Source organism: Cricetulus griseus, chromosome 3, assembly GCF_003668045.3.
Source record: "Cricetulus griseus strain 17A/GY chromosome 3, alternate assembly CriGri-PICRH-1.0, whole genome shotgun sequence".
Classification (NCBI taxonomy): Eukaryota; Metazoa; Chordata; class Mammalia; order Rodentia; family Cricetidae; genus Cricetulus; species Cricetulus griseus.
This window is the reverse complement of record NC_048596.1, coordinates 53,170,570-53,186,988: the sequence shown is the minus strand read 5'-3', so window position 1 is coordinate 53,186,988 and position 16,419 is coordinate 53,170,570. Positions and strand designations below refer to the sequence as shown.

At 47.2% G+C, this 16,419-nt stretch overlaps 1 protein-coding gene across 2 annotated transcripts; it reads left to right on the top strand.

Annotated features, from left to right (window-relative positions):
• Window positions 1–4,118: 4,118 nt before the first annotated feature.
• Window positions 4,119–12,158, top strand: Batf2 (basic leucine zipper ATF-like transcription factor 2). Of its 2 annotated transcripts, none has more exons than XM_027408515.2 (3): window positions 4,119–4,304; window positions 6,526–6,630; window positions 10,968–12,158. In XM_027408515.2, the coding sequence occupies exons 1-3, from the start codon at window positions 4,266–4,268 to the stop codon at window positions 11,652–11,654; spliced, it is 831 nt and encodes a 276-aa protein (XP_027264316.1). In that variant the 5' UTR covers window positions 4,119–4,265; the 3' UTR covers window positions 11,655–12,158. The 2 variants fall into 2 exon arrangements, with proteins under 2 accessions (XP_027264316.1, XP_027264315.1); XM_027408514.2 differs by having other exon boundaries at window positions 4,128–4,304; window positions 10,965–12,158.
• The last annotated feature ends 4,261 nt before the right edge of the window (window positions 12,159–16,419 follow it).

The window sequence follows — 16,419 nt, the reverse complement described above, 5'->3', positions numbered from 1 at the left end:
ATTATCTTTTGACTTAAATTTTGAAGTCAAGGCATTTTAGTGGGACTGAGACTAGATGAAAAAAAATCTCCCAACAGAATCCAGGTCCTCTGGAGAACAGCCAGTGCCCTTAACTGCTGAGCCGTCTCTCCAGCCCCATATTAACCCATTGTACATAGGAGTCACAGAAGTTAATCCAGTGACTGGTAGGACAGATTCCAGACCTGGCACAGAACCTACTTGTTCTCTAATGTACTCCCCAAAGAGCTGTTGCCTTTCCTGGCCACCCCAGCAGGAAGTGACCTCCCCAATAGAGGTCACTTTTGAGTTTCAGACTGTGAGCAGCTACGGTTTAGCCTTCAGCAGACCCTCCATTCCACATGAGAAGTCAGCTCACCCTCAGCCTCTTTTTCTTCCGTTCACTTTAAGGGCTGAGGAGGCCAGGCCTAAAACAAGGGATATGCTTAATAGGAAGAATTAAACCAAGAGAGCCTCATCCCTGCACAGCTGGAGGCCTGAGCATCTATCGCAACATAAGGAGGTGTGGTCAGGCATTGGGACCAAGCATCAACACATCCTGGATTCTACCAAATGATCATTCCCTGCGCCTCAGTTTCCACACAGGCAAATTGAGGAACTTGGCTAATAGAGTCCACCAGGTATCTAGGTAGATCCTATCGGAGTGAATCTTCCAGAAGTTTCTTTTCTCAGGAAAAATGTTGGGGATCCTTGGGAGTACAGAGTCAAGCTGCCTGGGCTTTAATGCTTTAATTCATTTATTTGCTCACTGAGCTTTTTTTTTTTTTTTTTTTTTTTTTTTTTTTTTTTTGGTGGTGAAAGCAGTGTTTGAGGCACAGGGGCCACATCAGAGAGCACGATAGCCACTCGTTTTGGACCTCAGGTATCAGGAGCCCCTCCAGCTTCCATCTGCCAGGACTGCTGGATTCATAGGCCCCCAAGACTTGGAAGAGAGATTCTGTTCTCCTTCCAGCTATGCCCCCCCCATAGGTGACCATAACCCTTTGGGTATTATGTTCCTCCCCTTCAGGAATGTTCTGGATGTCTATGTTTCTGCCAAACTCATGTTTTAAATACCAGCCCTTCAGTTAGGTTTGGTGTCACAAACCTGTAGTTGCACCACTAGGAGGCTGAGGCAGAAGAATTGTTACTATTCCAATCCCAGGAGGCTTGCCTTTACTACATATAAGATCCTGGCTCAAAAAGAGGAGGAGGAGGAGGAGGAGGAGGAGGAAGAGGAGGAGGAGGAGGAGGAAAAGCAGCCGCTACCAAGTATGGACCTTACTAGGCACTAGGCAGAGGCGGAAGTTTGAAGCCAAGTTGGTCTATGTAGAGTTCAAAACAAGCCGGGGCTACCTAGTGAGACCCTAGCCTTAAAAAAAGCACCACCATAAGACTACAGAACTTGGAGCCACAATACCTGTAATCCCAGTGCCCTTGAGGCTAAGATGAAAGTTTCTCTGTAAATTTAAAGTTATCCTGGGCTATAAAATGAGACCCTTGTAACCCTCTGCAGGAGTTGGATCTGCTGGCATTTTTGGGCTTTTTCTAAAAGCCTCCAAATCCATGGTAGATAAATGTTTAAGGTACCTAGGCTACAGTATTGTGTTGGTATAAGGTGAATTCTGAGTGAGGGGTCCGAGTGGCTCCACTGGCCTGGGAGTTCGTCCACCTCTCAGGGAAGCCTTGAAGAACCATTTAAAGTTAAATATTCTAGCCGGGCATTGGTGGCACACGCCTTGAATCCTAGCACTCGGGAGGCAGAGACAGGTGGAATCTGTGAGTTTGAGGCCAGCCTGGTCTATAGAGAGAGTTCCAGGACAACCTCCAAACCATACAGAGAAACGCTGTCTTGAAAAACCAAAAAAAAAAAAAAAGTTTAAATATTACCTCATACCTCTCCCTGCCTGCCACTCCTTCTCCTGGAGATCACCCCATAGGCACCTACCTCCGTTTCCTCTTCCTCCCTGGGCATGGTCTCCCTGGAGGACACAGTCCTGCAGACTATCTATCTACCCTCTACTGGAAGCCACTGGTCTAGGAGGTCAGGGAATCTAGCTCTAGTTAGCACTACAGGCTGAAGTAGGGACACTAGGCCCTAGCCTCCCCAAAAGGTGTTTTCTGGAGTGACATCATACCCAACCCTCCTCCTGATAGTTTCCCAGTGGAGTTCACAGTATGGTTTAATGAGCCCCTCAGGTGCATGCCTCAAGCCAGAGGCCCTAGTCTGATGTCTGGAAAACAAAAATAATCCCAAGAAATGGACAGCCTCATTGTAAGGGGTTACCCCATTTCAGCCTCTGCCCAAGGCTCTCAGAAGCAAGGTGGCAGGGTCCAGCTGTCATATCTAATTTCACCTACACAGACAGATGAGCGTACTTCAATGAGCCTAGAATCCAGATTCATTACAGTCTCAGAAGAGGGGACACATCTAGCCTGTCAATACTTTATGATAGGGGAAGGGCTTTCTCCACATCCCATTCTTTCCCTTAAAACAGCTCTAAGCTAGGACTGCTTTTATCATCTCCAGAAAAGGGATGAGCACACTGAAGCTCCGGGTCAGAGAGCTGGTGGACAGAGCACCAGCGCTCAGTCAATTCTTCCAACCATAAAGCCCAGGCTGGCTTCAGGACCAGTTCTAGAGAGGGCAAAGGATTCTTGTGCTCTATAGCTCTGGTCATTATAGACAGCACTAATCTATCATGGCATGGAAGACATTGCTAATCAATTGCAGTGCTCTTTTATTGTTATTTATTAAGAGACACTGCCTCTTATAGCCCAGGCTAGCCTCCAATTCTTCGTGTAGCTATAAATGGGCTTGAACTTCTTATTCTTTTATCTCCATTTCCCAAATGCTGGTATTATAGGCATCTACCAGTAGCACCTTAAAAACAAAACAAAACAAAACTTGGACATAAGGATTCTTTTTTGGGTGGGGCTGGGGGGGTTCGAGACAGGGTTTTTCTGTGGCTGTCTTGGAACTAGCTCTTGTAGACCAGGCTAGTTGGATTCTTTTAAATTTTTTATTTTGGGGCCTAGAGATGGCTCAGTTGTTAAAAGCACTGGCTGTTTTTCCAGAGGACCCAGACCCAATTCCCAACACCTACTTGGCTGCTCACAACTATCTGAAACTCCAGATCCAGGGGAACCAATGCCCTCTTATGACCTCTGAGTTCACTGGGCACACATATTGTGAACAGACATACACAAAGACAAAACATTCATACACATAAACATAAAATTTAAAATTTCTTCATCATCTTTTTTTTTTTTTTTTCTGAGACAGTTTCTCTGTGTATCCTGGATGTCTTGGAACTCACTCTGTAGATCAGGCTGGTCCGAAACCCAGAGATTTGCCTGCCTCTGCCTCCCAAGTCCTAGGATTAAAGGCGTATGACTCAACTACCTGGCCATCATCATCATTATCGAGACAGGGTCTTAATTGTTTAGCACTGACTGCCCTAGGCCTTGGAGCCTCTAACTCAGAGACACCCTCCTGGCCCCACTTCTGAGCACTGGAATTTGAAGGTGTGAACCACCATGCCAGCCCTGACTGTTTATTTTTGCAGTCATGCCTGCTGCATTGGTCACAGAGAGTTTGGAGTGGTTACATTGTCTAGGTTCTTTTGTCAAGCTTGGGAACTTTTACTATGTCCGCAGGTTAGCCTCAAACTCCTGGGTGATCCTCCTGCCTCTGCTTCTGTAGTACAAGCACCAAACCAACCACACCCAGCCCCAAGTCTGGGAATTTGTTCCATCCTACCATGTCCTTTATAGATGAAGAAACTAAAGTTCAGAGAAGAGAAGATGAGTCACCTTCTCAAAGCTGCATACTCCAGTGTGGACTGTGAACCTGGGCTCCCCAAGTGATTACAGGGCCTCTTACACACACACACACACACACACACACACACACACACACACACACCCTTCTCCTCCAGGTTCTATCCCTGGCAGCCTGGCAGCTCTCCCAGAATACTGTCTTGTTGTTCCTCCTGTTTGCCCTCCACCAGCCTTCTTCCAGAGAAGGGGCCTCCGGAAGGCAGCTCATGTAAGGAAGTTCCAGCCACGTGAGCAAGCAAGAGCCAAGGATTCTGGGCAGCCGATGGCTTTAGGAGAAACTGAAACTGGGTGTGCTGGGGGCGGGAGTGGTCACTGGGGATTTAAAGAGCCACCACTTCCTTGAGCCTCCAGAGGGCACTGGGAGGGCAAAGCTGCTGAGGGGACACACAGGACCGGATTGAACCTCTGCTCCCCCTGCCTAAGCCATGCAGCTCTGTGGGAGTGGTGCGCTGCTGACTGGGACAGTGAGTACAGGGGACTAGGAAGGAAGCGGAGAAATTGGCCAAGGGTCCCAGGGCCCAGACGAGGGAGGATGCAGTAAGGAGCTCCAGTCCCAGCTCCACACCATGTCTGTGTGACCTGGGACTGGGCTCCACACTGCCATCTCTGGGTTTAGTTCCTTCTGGGGATGGGAATGAAGCCTACCCAGCTCTCACACTGCAGACCAGCCTCCAGCTTTGAACATGGATCCTGCAGACCTGCTCTCTCCTGTTCCAGCTGCTCTCACCTTGCTGCTGCATTTTCCAGATCCTTGCCTTCTCTCCGCAGTCTCTCAAAATGCAGCTTTCTTCTTTTCTCTCTGACTCTTTCCCCAGCCTTAGTACTCTGGGGTTGAATTTGCCCTGAGGGAGATACAGCCACTGGGAATCCACAAACCTGAAGAGTCCTCAGCCAGGGTGGCTGGGGTCTTACCTGAGGTAGGGTGACAGAGGCAGGGTCCAGCTCTGGGTATTTGGCCTCAGGTTCCCTTTAATTTTCATGGTTCCTATGGTTGGAAGTTTCAGCACTATCAGCTGAAAGTCCCCTTTTCTGTCAGACAGACTCTCCATTCATTGGTTCTAGGCAGCCACCCCTTTTCAGTGTGAACATTATTTATTTTTAGTTTATGTGCACTGGGTTTTGCTTGATGTATGTCTGTGTGAGAGTGTCAGATCTTGGAGTTACAGACAGTTGTGAGCTACCATATGGGTACTGGGAACTGAACCGTGGTCCTCTGGAAGAATGCTCTTAGCCACTGAGCCATCTCTCCAGCCCCTTTTAAGCTAAGCAAATACTCCCCACTAAGTTACATTCCTACTTTATTGTTTGTTTCAGAAAAGATCTCATTCTGGCCTCACTATGTAGCCAAGCCTGGCCTTGACCTAATCCTTCTGTTGGGATTATAGGTAGGCACTACCATGTTTGGCCATTTTGCCTGGTTTTTGTTGTTGTTGTTGTTGTTTTCCTCCCACTTCTGTGTCCTCCTAGCTTAGTGCCTGGTACATAGTAGGTACTTAAAAAATATCAGTTGAAATGATGTGGGGATGGCTTAGTCAATGAAGCACTTTCCTTGTAAGTCTGAAGACCAGTGTTTGATCCATTAAAAAGTCTGGTGGGGTGTCAAGCACTGGGGAAGGAGACACAGGCAGATCTCTGTGTGATGACCAGGCAGTCTAGCATTAGTGGTGAGCCCCAGGTCAGTGAGAGACTCTGCCTCAAAAGATAAGATGGGTGCTGGAGAGATGGCTCATCAGTTAGGGAGCACCTACTACTACTCTTAGAGAGGACCTGAGTTTGTTGGTTCCCGGAACCTACATGGGACAGCTCACAAACAAACCATCTGTAACTCCAGCTTCGGGGGATTTAACAGCCTCTTCTGGCCTCCAAGGTGCCTATAATCACAGGCACATATATGTCACCACACACACATATACACATGATTTTAAAAATTAAAATAAGATTGATTGCTTCTGAGCATAATATATATATATATATATATATATATATATATATATATATATATATATGAAAACAGGCATATTCTATAAGTGTTAGCACATGCCTGTAATCCTAGCACTTTGTACTTGGAGGCAGGAGGTTTAGAAGGCTCAAGGCCAGCCTCTGCGCCACATAGTGAGTTCCAGGCCAGCCTGGGCTATTTTGTCTTTCTGGGCTCTATACACATGTACACCAGGTCCACACACACTAAAAAATAAATGTTCTTTGAGTATGTTAATACCAGCACTTTAGGACTGAGGTGGGCATGAGGACATGGAACTGTATCAGGTTCTGACCCCATTTTTGTGGAGCTCTGGGCTAGGAAGATCAACCCTCTGGTGTGTTCACTCTCTGTGGACGGTTGGGGAAGCACCATGGGCCTCTGTTTTACTGTTGAGATTATTGTACTCAGAAAAGTCAATTGCTGGCTTTTGAGCATGTGTGTTTGAGGTTGCTAGCTATGTTCTGAGTTTGAATCTCAGCCTCCCAATTTATATAAAGCTGTGAGTTGGACACTGGATTGGGTTGGATTTACAGTAAGGAGTACAGTGTCTTCAGGGGGGCTGTGGTACCAAGGGAGGAAACATTTTGGGAGAACAGGGATTGTAAGGACTGGACTTGAGAAAGACAGCTTTCCAAATGGCTGATCATGTCAGAGGGGGCAAACCACTGCCAGGACCCCACAACCCTCTGCTTCATGCCTCATAGGACCCTGAGGAATGTCAGAAGCAGCTGAAGAAGAAGCAGAAGAACCGACTGGCTGCCCAGCGCAGCCGGCAGAAGCACACCAACAAGGCAGATGCCCTGCACCAGGTAGGGTAGGGATGCCCTCTTTTGGTTCAAAAGACTGAGTGACTTACAGAGAAAAGAGCTCTCTTTTTAAAAAAAGTTTATCTTATTTGTTTGTGGTGGTTGTTGTTTTTGTTTTGTTTGAGACAGGGTTTCTCTGTGTAGCCCTGAAACTTGCTCTGCAGACCAGGCTGGCCTCAAATTCACAGAGATCTGCCTGCCTCTGGCTCCCAAGTGTTGGGATTAAAGGTGTGTGTCACCACTACCTAACTGAAAGTTTGTTTTATTTTATATGTATGGGAATGGGTATTTTGTCTGTATATATGTCTGTGCAGAACATGTGTGCCATGTTCTGGAGGGCAGAAGAAGGGAGCAGATCCCCTGGGACTAGAGTTACAGATGGTTATGAACCCCCTTGTAGATGCTGGGAATGGAGCCTGATCCCTCTGGAAGAGCAGCCAGTGCTCTCAACCAATGAGCCATCTCTCTAAACCCAGAATAGTTTCATGTAGCTCATGGTTCTGGGGCCTGGAAAGTTCAGAGCATGATCCAGCATCTGCCCAGCACCTAGTGAGGATCTCTTGGGGGGGAGTCACGGGAGAGAGAGAACATGACATGGTGAGGGAGGAGTATACTAGAAACATAGCCCATTATCCCATGAGTGGACCAGTCCACCCTTCACAGTGGCCTTCATTCCTGCTTTATCCACACTGTTGCCTTGAATCCATTAACCTGTGAGTAGATTAGTCATCCTTCATAGTAGCCTTTTCTTGTATCCTCCACATTGCTTCTCTCCTGAGACTCCAGGTGCCATGAAGGCAGGGAACCATCTCAATCCATTCTGCTTGCAATCACCTATAACAGGGCCTGGCAGGAAAAAGGGGGGGGGGGCTCCACAGTTTACTGCAGAGCAAATGGCAGATCAGGATAAAGAGCTCTGTGGGGGAGGACACATTCACTCACTCGGGCCACCATACCAAGCACCACAGACTGGCTTAAGCCACACACAGTTCAGCATCCATCTGGATATCTGGATGCTGGGAGGCACAACTCCAGATCAAGGTCACGGTGCTGGACAAATGCACTCTATAACCGAGCTGCATCTCCAGCCTCTGCTTTTATTTATTAGATTTTCATTGATTGTTAATGTAAGTCTGGGGGTGCATATGTGTGCACGTGGGGGCTACAAGGCAACTTTGTAAAGTCAGTTTTCTCCTTCTATGTTTGTATGGGTCCCCGGGGTCAAGCTTAGGTCATCAGGCTTGTGTGGCAAAGTGCCTGTACCTGCTGCACCACCTCACTAGACTGGCATACTTTTTTTTTTGTTTTTTGTTTTTTGTTTTTTGTTTTTTGTTTTTTGTTTTTTGTTTTTTGAGACAGGGTTTCTCTGTGGCTTTGGAGGCTGTCCTGGAACTAGCTCTTGTAGTCTAGGCTGGTCTCGAACTCACAGAGATCCTCCTGTCTCTGCCTCCCTAGTGCTGGGATTAAAGGCGTGCGCCACCACCGCCCGGCTAACTGACTTTTTATTTCATATCATTTTAATTTATTTACTTAGAGACAGGGTTTCTCTGTATAGCCCTGGCTGTCCTGAAATTCACTATGTAGACCAGGCTGGCCTAGAACTCACAGAGGTCCGCCTACCTCTGCCTCCTGTGTGCTGGTATTAAAGACATGCACTACCACACTTGGCTTATTTTTATTATATATGTGTGTGTGTCTATGGGCTTATAGGTGCAGTGCCCACAGGAGCCAGAGATGTCAGATCCCCCTGGAACTGGAGTTACAGGTGGTTGTGAGCCCCCTGACATGGGTATGGGGAGCTGAACTTGGATCTTCTGGAAAACCAGTTCACTATCTTAACCACTGACCTGCCTCTGCCTCTCTGGTGCTAGAATTACAGGCGTGTGGCACCATGCCCAGTTTATGTGGTGCGAGTGATTAATCTCAGGACTTCTTTTATGCTAGGTGGGCACTCTACCAATTGAGCTATGTCCCCAGGTAGAAGTATCCATTCTGGGGCTGTAAAGAGGGCTCAGCAGGTTAGGACACCCCGAGGACATGAGTGCAGTCTCTGGACCCACACAGTGGAAGAAGAGAACTGACACCTGAAAGTTGTCCTCTGACCCCACACTTGCACTGTGGTGTGGATGTGCCCACAATTACACAACTCACTAAACACATACATAAGTAAAATACATTTTAAATTTCTATAAAGAAAAAGGAAATGTCCTTTTCATCTGCAGAAGCCATTGTGAAAATGGGGCTGCTGGTGGCTCTGAGGCCTTTCAGAGCCAAGTCCTTGGCCTAACACACCACACTTCATGCAGAATGCCCTTCAAACATTCTCCTTTCACAGTGTCCCACAAAGGGGACTGAGAAAGTTGTTTGAGTTATTCAGACTTACAAGATGTGGAAATAAAATTCTCTCTGCATCTTCACCATTATTGTCTCCATAAATGCCATTCAGACATGCAAGTCTGGACTGGAGTGAGGCAAGATGTCTCAGTGGGTAAAAAAATATGTTTCCCGGAGTTGGGTGGTGGGAGGACAGCACTTGGTTCCACTAGTTGCCTTCTGATCTCCACACATGAATCATAGCACATGCCTCTCCCTAAAATATTAAAAATAAATAAAAGCACAATGCTTATAAGGTGCACATGCCCAGATGCAGCTCTAATCCAGGAGGATTGACAGTCTTACAAAGAGAACGGTGGAGTTGGGCTTGGTGGCTTGTGCCCGTAATTCTAAGGTTTGGGAGCTAGAGTCTGGAGGATCAGGAGCTCAAGGCCAGCACTGGCATGCCTACACACAGAGCTCTAGGCCAGCCTGGGCTATAGGAAACTCTCAAAAACAAAACAAAACTGCATGTTGTTGATTGTCCTGAACCTACTGGGCTTAGAAAATGCTGACTCAGGGGTACCTGCCAACCAATGCAGCCCTGAACCCCTATAGTGTCTTGTTGGTGCCTTCTGGGATCTGGAGGCTAAGACCTGGTCTTTAGCAGACTCAATGAATCCAGGAAAGAATGACATTGAAATTGCCTGATAAGACCATATTAAGAGTATCCTGGGGCTGGAGAGATGGCTCAGAGGTTAAGAGCACTGGCTGTTCTTCCAGAGGTCCTGAGTTCAATTCCCACCAACCACATGGTGGCTCACAACCATCTATAATGAGATCTGGCGCCCCCTTCTGGCATACAGGCAGAACACTGTATACATAATAAATAAATAAATAGATAAATAAATAAATAAATCTTTTAGAGAGAGAGAGAGAGAGAGAGAGAGAGAGAGAGAGAGAGAGAGAGAGAGAATATCATGGGGGCAGGGTTCAAAGTGTCCAGAGCAGACAGCCATTGTGTGAAAGAAGCAGATTCTAGGGAAAGGACAGGAATTAAGAAAAGCCTTGAGCTGGGCGTTGGTGGCTCAAACCTTTAATCCTAGCCTTTGGAAGGTAGAGACAGGCCGATCTTTGTCAGTTCAAAGCCAGCTGGTCTACAGAGTGAGTTCCAGGACAGCCAGGGCTACACAACACAGTGAAATTATGTCTCAAAAAACAAACAAATGAGAGAGAGAGAAAGGGAGGGGGGAGAGGGAGAGATAGAAGTCTTGAGACTCACAGCAGTACATTCAGATCCTGGAGTCTTGGAAACCTTTAATGGCTTCAATCTACAATTAATACCACAGGAGGGCATGATGGTACATGCCTGTAGTCCCAGCATTTGGGAGGCTGAATCAAGGAGGGCTGTAGTTCAAGGCTAGCCTGGGCTATAAAGGAAAAGATGCCTTAGTAGGTAAGAGCAATTGCTGTGCAAGCATGAGGACCCGAGTTCAAGTTTCTATCAGCATCTTAGAAATGCCGGGTATGGCCTGTAACTGCAGCATTAGAGGCAGAAACAGGCACATCCCAGCAGGAGCCTGCTGACCAAAATGTCCAGCCCCGAGTTTACTGAGAGTCAGACTTAAGGGAATATAAGGCAGAGACCAATAGAAGATACCCAATGTTTTTCTGTCACCCCCTCATTTGTTTACAGTGTCTCTTCCCTAACCAAACAAAGATATGGTTCAAATCCATCAAACAAGACACAGCCGCTGAATGGGCCAATGAAGTGACAAGAGTGGGGGCAGCTAGAGGCCAGGTGGAGATCCTGGGTGAGAAGTGCTGCTTGTCAGATGACTCATAGTGGGCAGAGAGGGAAGTTCTAGCACTGGAGATGTGGGGTAGGGGAACATGAGTCTGCCAGAGAGGTACATGATGAGTACCCAAGAGGTTCTATCTGGATATTCATACCCTATAGCAGTGAGTGCCCTGCACAGGATCCTGATGCTGACATCCCTTCCTGCTACCTGCTTCTCCCCCAGCAGCACGAGTCCTTGGAGAAACACAACCATGCCCTTCGGAAGGAGATCCAGGTCTTGCAGGCTGAGCTGGCACGGTGGGGCCGGACACTGCATCTGCACGAACGCCTGTGCCGAGTGGACTGTGGCTCCTGTTCTGCTCTGCTGCCTTCTAGATGCCCAGTCCAGGCAGAGCAACTCTCAGGACAACCTGAATCCCATGGATACCCTAGCTCTCAGGAACAGCTGGGCCTGCTCCAGACTCCTGGCTCCTCTCCCCCAGCCCATCAACTCTCTCCAGGTCCATGTGTACATGAGTCTCTTGGCCTCCTCCCTTCCCCACTGCCCTCACTGTCCTTTGACCCTCTCATGGCGAGGGCCCCTCTAGCCCAGCTGTCCCCCAGCCCTGTACTGTCTGCATCATCCCCTGGTTCCAGCCTGCCAGGGTCTTTCTCTAAGTTGGATGACCTCATGCCCAGCACCCCAGACCAGCTGGTCCCTCCACAGCCCCTCAGACTGGAGCATCCCACCAGCAGGAGGCTGACATCCTCCTCCATCCCTCCAACTGCTCTGGGACCAGAGAGTCCACAGAATATAGAGCACTTGCCTGCACTTTCTGGCTCCTTGGCAGATTGGCAGAAGCTGTCTGTGGACCCTAGCCCACACCTCCTCACGGCCTTCCCGCTGCTCTCTTCTGCAAAAGTCCACTTCTAGGCTGTATCTACAGTTGGTCTGCCTTCCCTAGGTTCTTGAAGCAGCCTCAGCACCCAAGTAGCTCCTCCATTTCTGCTCGAGTAACTGAGTGCCTACCATTGTGGACCAAGCAAAGCCATCCTCTCTCTCACCAGAGACTACCAAAAAGGATAATGGGGGTGTGTGTGTGCAAGACCTTGAACCTGGCTATAATATTGCCTGTGTTTTTCTTGGTGGCTCTCCCAGCCCTGCATGGTACCAGATCCCATTATCCTCAGGCTCCCCTAAAGTGGTTCCTTCATGACTCTTGGGATTGGGGCCATGACTGCTAGGAAAGTGGATGGGAGCTCTGCAGGGCAGTCATTCATACTCAACACCCCAAAGTGCCTTGAGCTCTTCACCATATTTTCACAGATGGAACTGAGTGAGATGGTGTGTCAGAAGTGAACTCATTCCTGGGTAGAGCACACATCTCAGCACATGTGACGCTAAATAAAGTGTTTCCCAGGCCTCTTGTTTTTCCAAGTTGTTGAGAACTGGTTATACTCTATTGATTATATGTATTATATAAACATATATATTATATATAAGTGTGTGTGTGTGTGTGTGTGTGTGTGTGTGTGTGTGTACACTAGGTGTAGTAGTACACTCCTTTAATCCTAGCACGAGGAGACAGAGGAAGGTGGAAGTCTGTGGATTCCAGGTCAGCCTGGTCTACATAGTCAGTTCCAGGACAGCCAGGGCTGTGTGGAGAGACCCTGTCTCAAGAAACAAAACAAAAATATGAGTATGAGCGTTTTGCCTGAATGTATGTATGTGTACCATATGCATACTTGGTGCCTGTGGAGGTGAGAAGAGGTCATCAGATCCTCTGGAACTAGAGTTACAAATGGTTGGGAGCCATCAAGTGGATGCTAAGAACTGAACCTGTAGCCTCTGCAAGAAGAACAACTGGTGTTAACCAGAGACTCCACCCATACACTCTAACTGTTGAAACCACAAGGTTTTCACAAAGATACAGAGTAGACCTGACCGATGGCGCAATGTATAAACTGCCTGCCATGCAAGCCTGGCCATCTGAGTTGGAGCCCTGGAGCCCAAATGGTGGGAAGGAGAATTGATTCCACAGAGTTGTCCTTCAAACACATCCAGCAGCCATGATACATGTGCCTCACCCCCCAGTAATATTTTTTTTTTTAAGGAAAAAAGAGACATCTGGAATCTCAAGAGAGGCATTCCTCATGGAGTACCTAATTCAACTGACTTCCAATAGCAGTAGTGAAGGAGCTGGCCTGGAGCTGAGATGGGTGGTAGGGAGATGACTCAGTGGTTAAAGCACTTGTACAAGCCCAAGGACCCAAATTCAAATCTCCAGAACCCTAGTAAAGCCAAGCCCAGGAGCATGTAATCCTGTCACTCTAGCTGCAGGATGATGAAGACTAGAGAACCTGTGGGTACAGCTCGTCCGGCATATGCGGTAGAGAGCAAGAGAGTCTGCCTTAAATAAGGTGGAAGGTGAGGACCAACACCCGAGATTGTCTTATGCCTTCCACACTTGAACACACACACACACACACACACACACACACACACACACACACACACACACACACACACACACTGAAATAAACAAGATAGCAAAGTAGAGATGAGATGGATTTGCTCAGGCATGTTAGGCATCGGTATTCTCACTAGGTAGTCCAGATTTGCCCAGGAACTCACTACGTAGCCCTGGCTAGCCTCGAACTTGCATCAGTCTTTGTGTTTCAGCATTCCAAATGCTAAGATTACAGGCAAGAACCACCACAGCTACTTCCTAAACTCTGATTGCAAACCCTGAGCAGAAGGGCAGACACATGCTGCTAAAAAGGGCCCAGAGGGCAACCCTCAGTCTTGTGCTGGAGTAGGAAAGTGCGCTTAGAGTACTGCTCATTTGGTGACTACTAAAGAGCTTCTAAGAAGAAAGAATATTTTGGAGGGCCAGCCAGATGGCAAAGGCACTTACTTTCCATTTAGCGATGGTGAGCTGAGTTCTACATAAAAGTAGAAGAGAAATGACTCCACAAAGTAGTCCTTAGGACTCTACAAGTGTGCTGTGGTGCACCCCACCCCATACATCATCCATGCACACACCCCTACACACACACACACACACACACACACACACACACACACACACACACACACACCAAAAAACCGAGTGCTTTGGAGATTGAGAGGAGACAATGTTTTCAACATCTTAAGCAGAAAAACTGAATCTAGCACTAGAATTGTCACTGTAGTTTGATCCTATGTTTGCTTAAAAACACAAACAGACCCAAAGCAGTAGGAGGAATGATGGGGTTCTGAGAGCATCAGGCACTCTCTGTGAAGCTCCAAATGTGTAAACACAGCTAGCCGGCTAGCACAAGCTTTGCAGGAGGCTCAGTACATCCTCAAGTCTGCATGGGACTTACTAGTGATCTGTTGCTATGTGAGAAATGGCTCCAAAACTTGGTAGCTTAAGTACGGAACACTTCCTTCCTTCCTTCCTTTCTTTCTTTCTTTCTTTCTTTCTTTCTTTCTTTCTTTCTTTCTCTTTCTGAAGACAGCAGTCTCATACTGTAGCTCACGCAGGCTTTGAATTCAAGGTAATCTTTCTGTTTCTGCCTTCCAAGTGCAGGGATTACATTTTTTCTTGTTTTAATTTTGGATTTTGGTTTTTCAAGACAGGGTTTCTCTGTGTAGTCCTGGCTGTCCTGGAACTAGCTCTGTATACCAGGCTGGCCTCGAACTCACAGAGATTGGCCTGTCTCTGACTCCTGAGTACTGGAATTAAAGGTGTGTGCCACCACTACCTGGCTCCCATAATTGACTTTTTGTTTTGTTTTGTTTTTGTTTTTTTGTTTTTGTTTTTTCGAGACAGGGTTTCTCTGTGTAGCTTTGGAGCCTATCCTAGCATTCGCTCTGGAGACCAGGCTGGCCTCAAACTTACAGAGATCCGCCTGCCTCTGCCTCCCGAGTGCTGGGATTAAAGGTGTGTGCCACCAACACCCAGCTCTCCATGATTGACTTTTTGAAGGAAAAAAAAATTATAGAGCAGGGAATGCTGGCCCACGTCTTTAGTACCAGTACTTGGGGAAGTCAGAGTTAGGTGGATCTCTGAGTTTGAAACCAGATTGGTCTTCATGGGAAACTCTAGGCCAGTCAGGGATATATAGCAAGACTTCGTCTCAAAAATACAAGAAGGGGCTGGAAAGACGGCTAAGCAGTTAATAGCCCATACTGTTCTTGCGATGGACCTAAGTTTGGTTCCCAGCACCCATGTCACACAGCTCATAACCACCTATTAATTCTGGTTCGAGGGGATCTGAAGCCCTCTTCTAAAATCTTTGGTCACCTTCTCTGTATATGTGTTATCTCATAGGCATGCATCATGTATGTACACATAATTAAAATTAAAATAGACATTTTAAAAATAATAAAGGGATGGAGATGTGGCTTATGACAGTGTTTGCCTAGCATACATGAATCTTTGATTCATCCCCAGCATTACAAAAAATTAAGTAAATATTGGCTTTGTAAGCATAAGTGCTTTTTTTTTTTTTTTTTTTGGTTGTTTTGAGACAGGGTTTCTTTGTGGCTTTGGAGCCTGTCCTGGAATGGCTCTTGTAGACCAGGATGGTCTTGAACTCACAGAGATCTCCTGGAATTGGCTCTTGTAGACCAGGATGGTCTTGAACTCACAGAGATCCTCTGGCCTCTGCCTCAAAGGCATGCACCAACACCACCAGGTTCTAAATGCTATTTCTTTTTTCTCTCTTTCTTTTTTTGGCTTTTTTGAGACAGGGTCTCTCTGTGGCTTTGGAGGCTGTCCTGGGACTAGCTCTTGTAGACCAGGCTGGTCTCGAACTCACAGAGATCCACCTGCCTCCTAAATGCTATTTCTTTTTTTTTTAAAGATGGCTGGTGTCAAACTCAGATATCTTGCCTCCATGAAGATAAAGATATGTACCACTCACCATGCCCAGCACTTGAAAATGCATCTTGAGGCCAGGCAGTGGTGTCCCATGTCTTTAATCCTGGCACGGGAATTGAACTCAGGACCTCTGGAAGAGCAGCGGGTGCTCTTAACCTCTGAGCCATCTCTCCAGCACCCCCTAAATGCTGTTTCTTAAGAAAGAATAAAGCCAGGCTTGGTGGCTCATGGCACTTGGGAGGCAGAGGAAGGAGGGTTGCTGCCTGCTCTATATAGTGACAACCTGTTTATTCCCCCCTGCAAATGTGGCAGGGGTTAGAATTTGCCTGTTGTGATACAGGAGGTGAGGCGGGGTAGTCAGGAGTTTGAGACCAGGGTAGGTAGGCTGTGTAAGATTCTGTTTTAAAAAAAAAGTCAATCAAACACACTCACATAAACATACACACAAACAAAAAAAGAGAAGAAGAAAAGGAAAAAAGAAAAGGAAGGAGATGATTGCAGTGACTCTAGCCAGCAACAGTATTTGGGAGGTGTAGGCAAGCAGCCTGGGCTACAGAACAAGGTCTTGTCTCAAAACAAACAAACTCAGTGGCAGAATGCTTGCCTAGCATGTGAACCATGAACAAAAGTCATGCAAGGAGGAAGCAAGGGGAAGAAAAATAGAACAGTAACAGAGTTGGGGAGAGAAACACTGAGCATCTTGCCGCCAACTTGGAGTCATTAACTGTCAGTACCATGGACAGCGCCAAGGCAGCCTTTAAGGGACCCTGGGGGGGGGGGAAGGGGGGAAGCCAACAAGGCAGATGCCCTGCACCAGGTAGGGGAGGG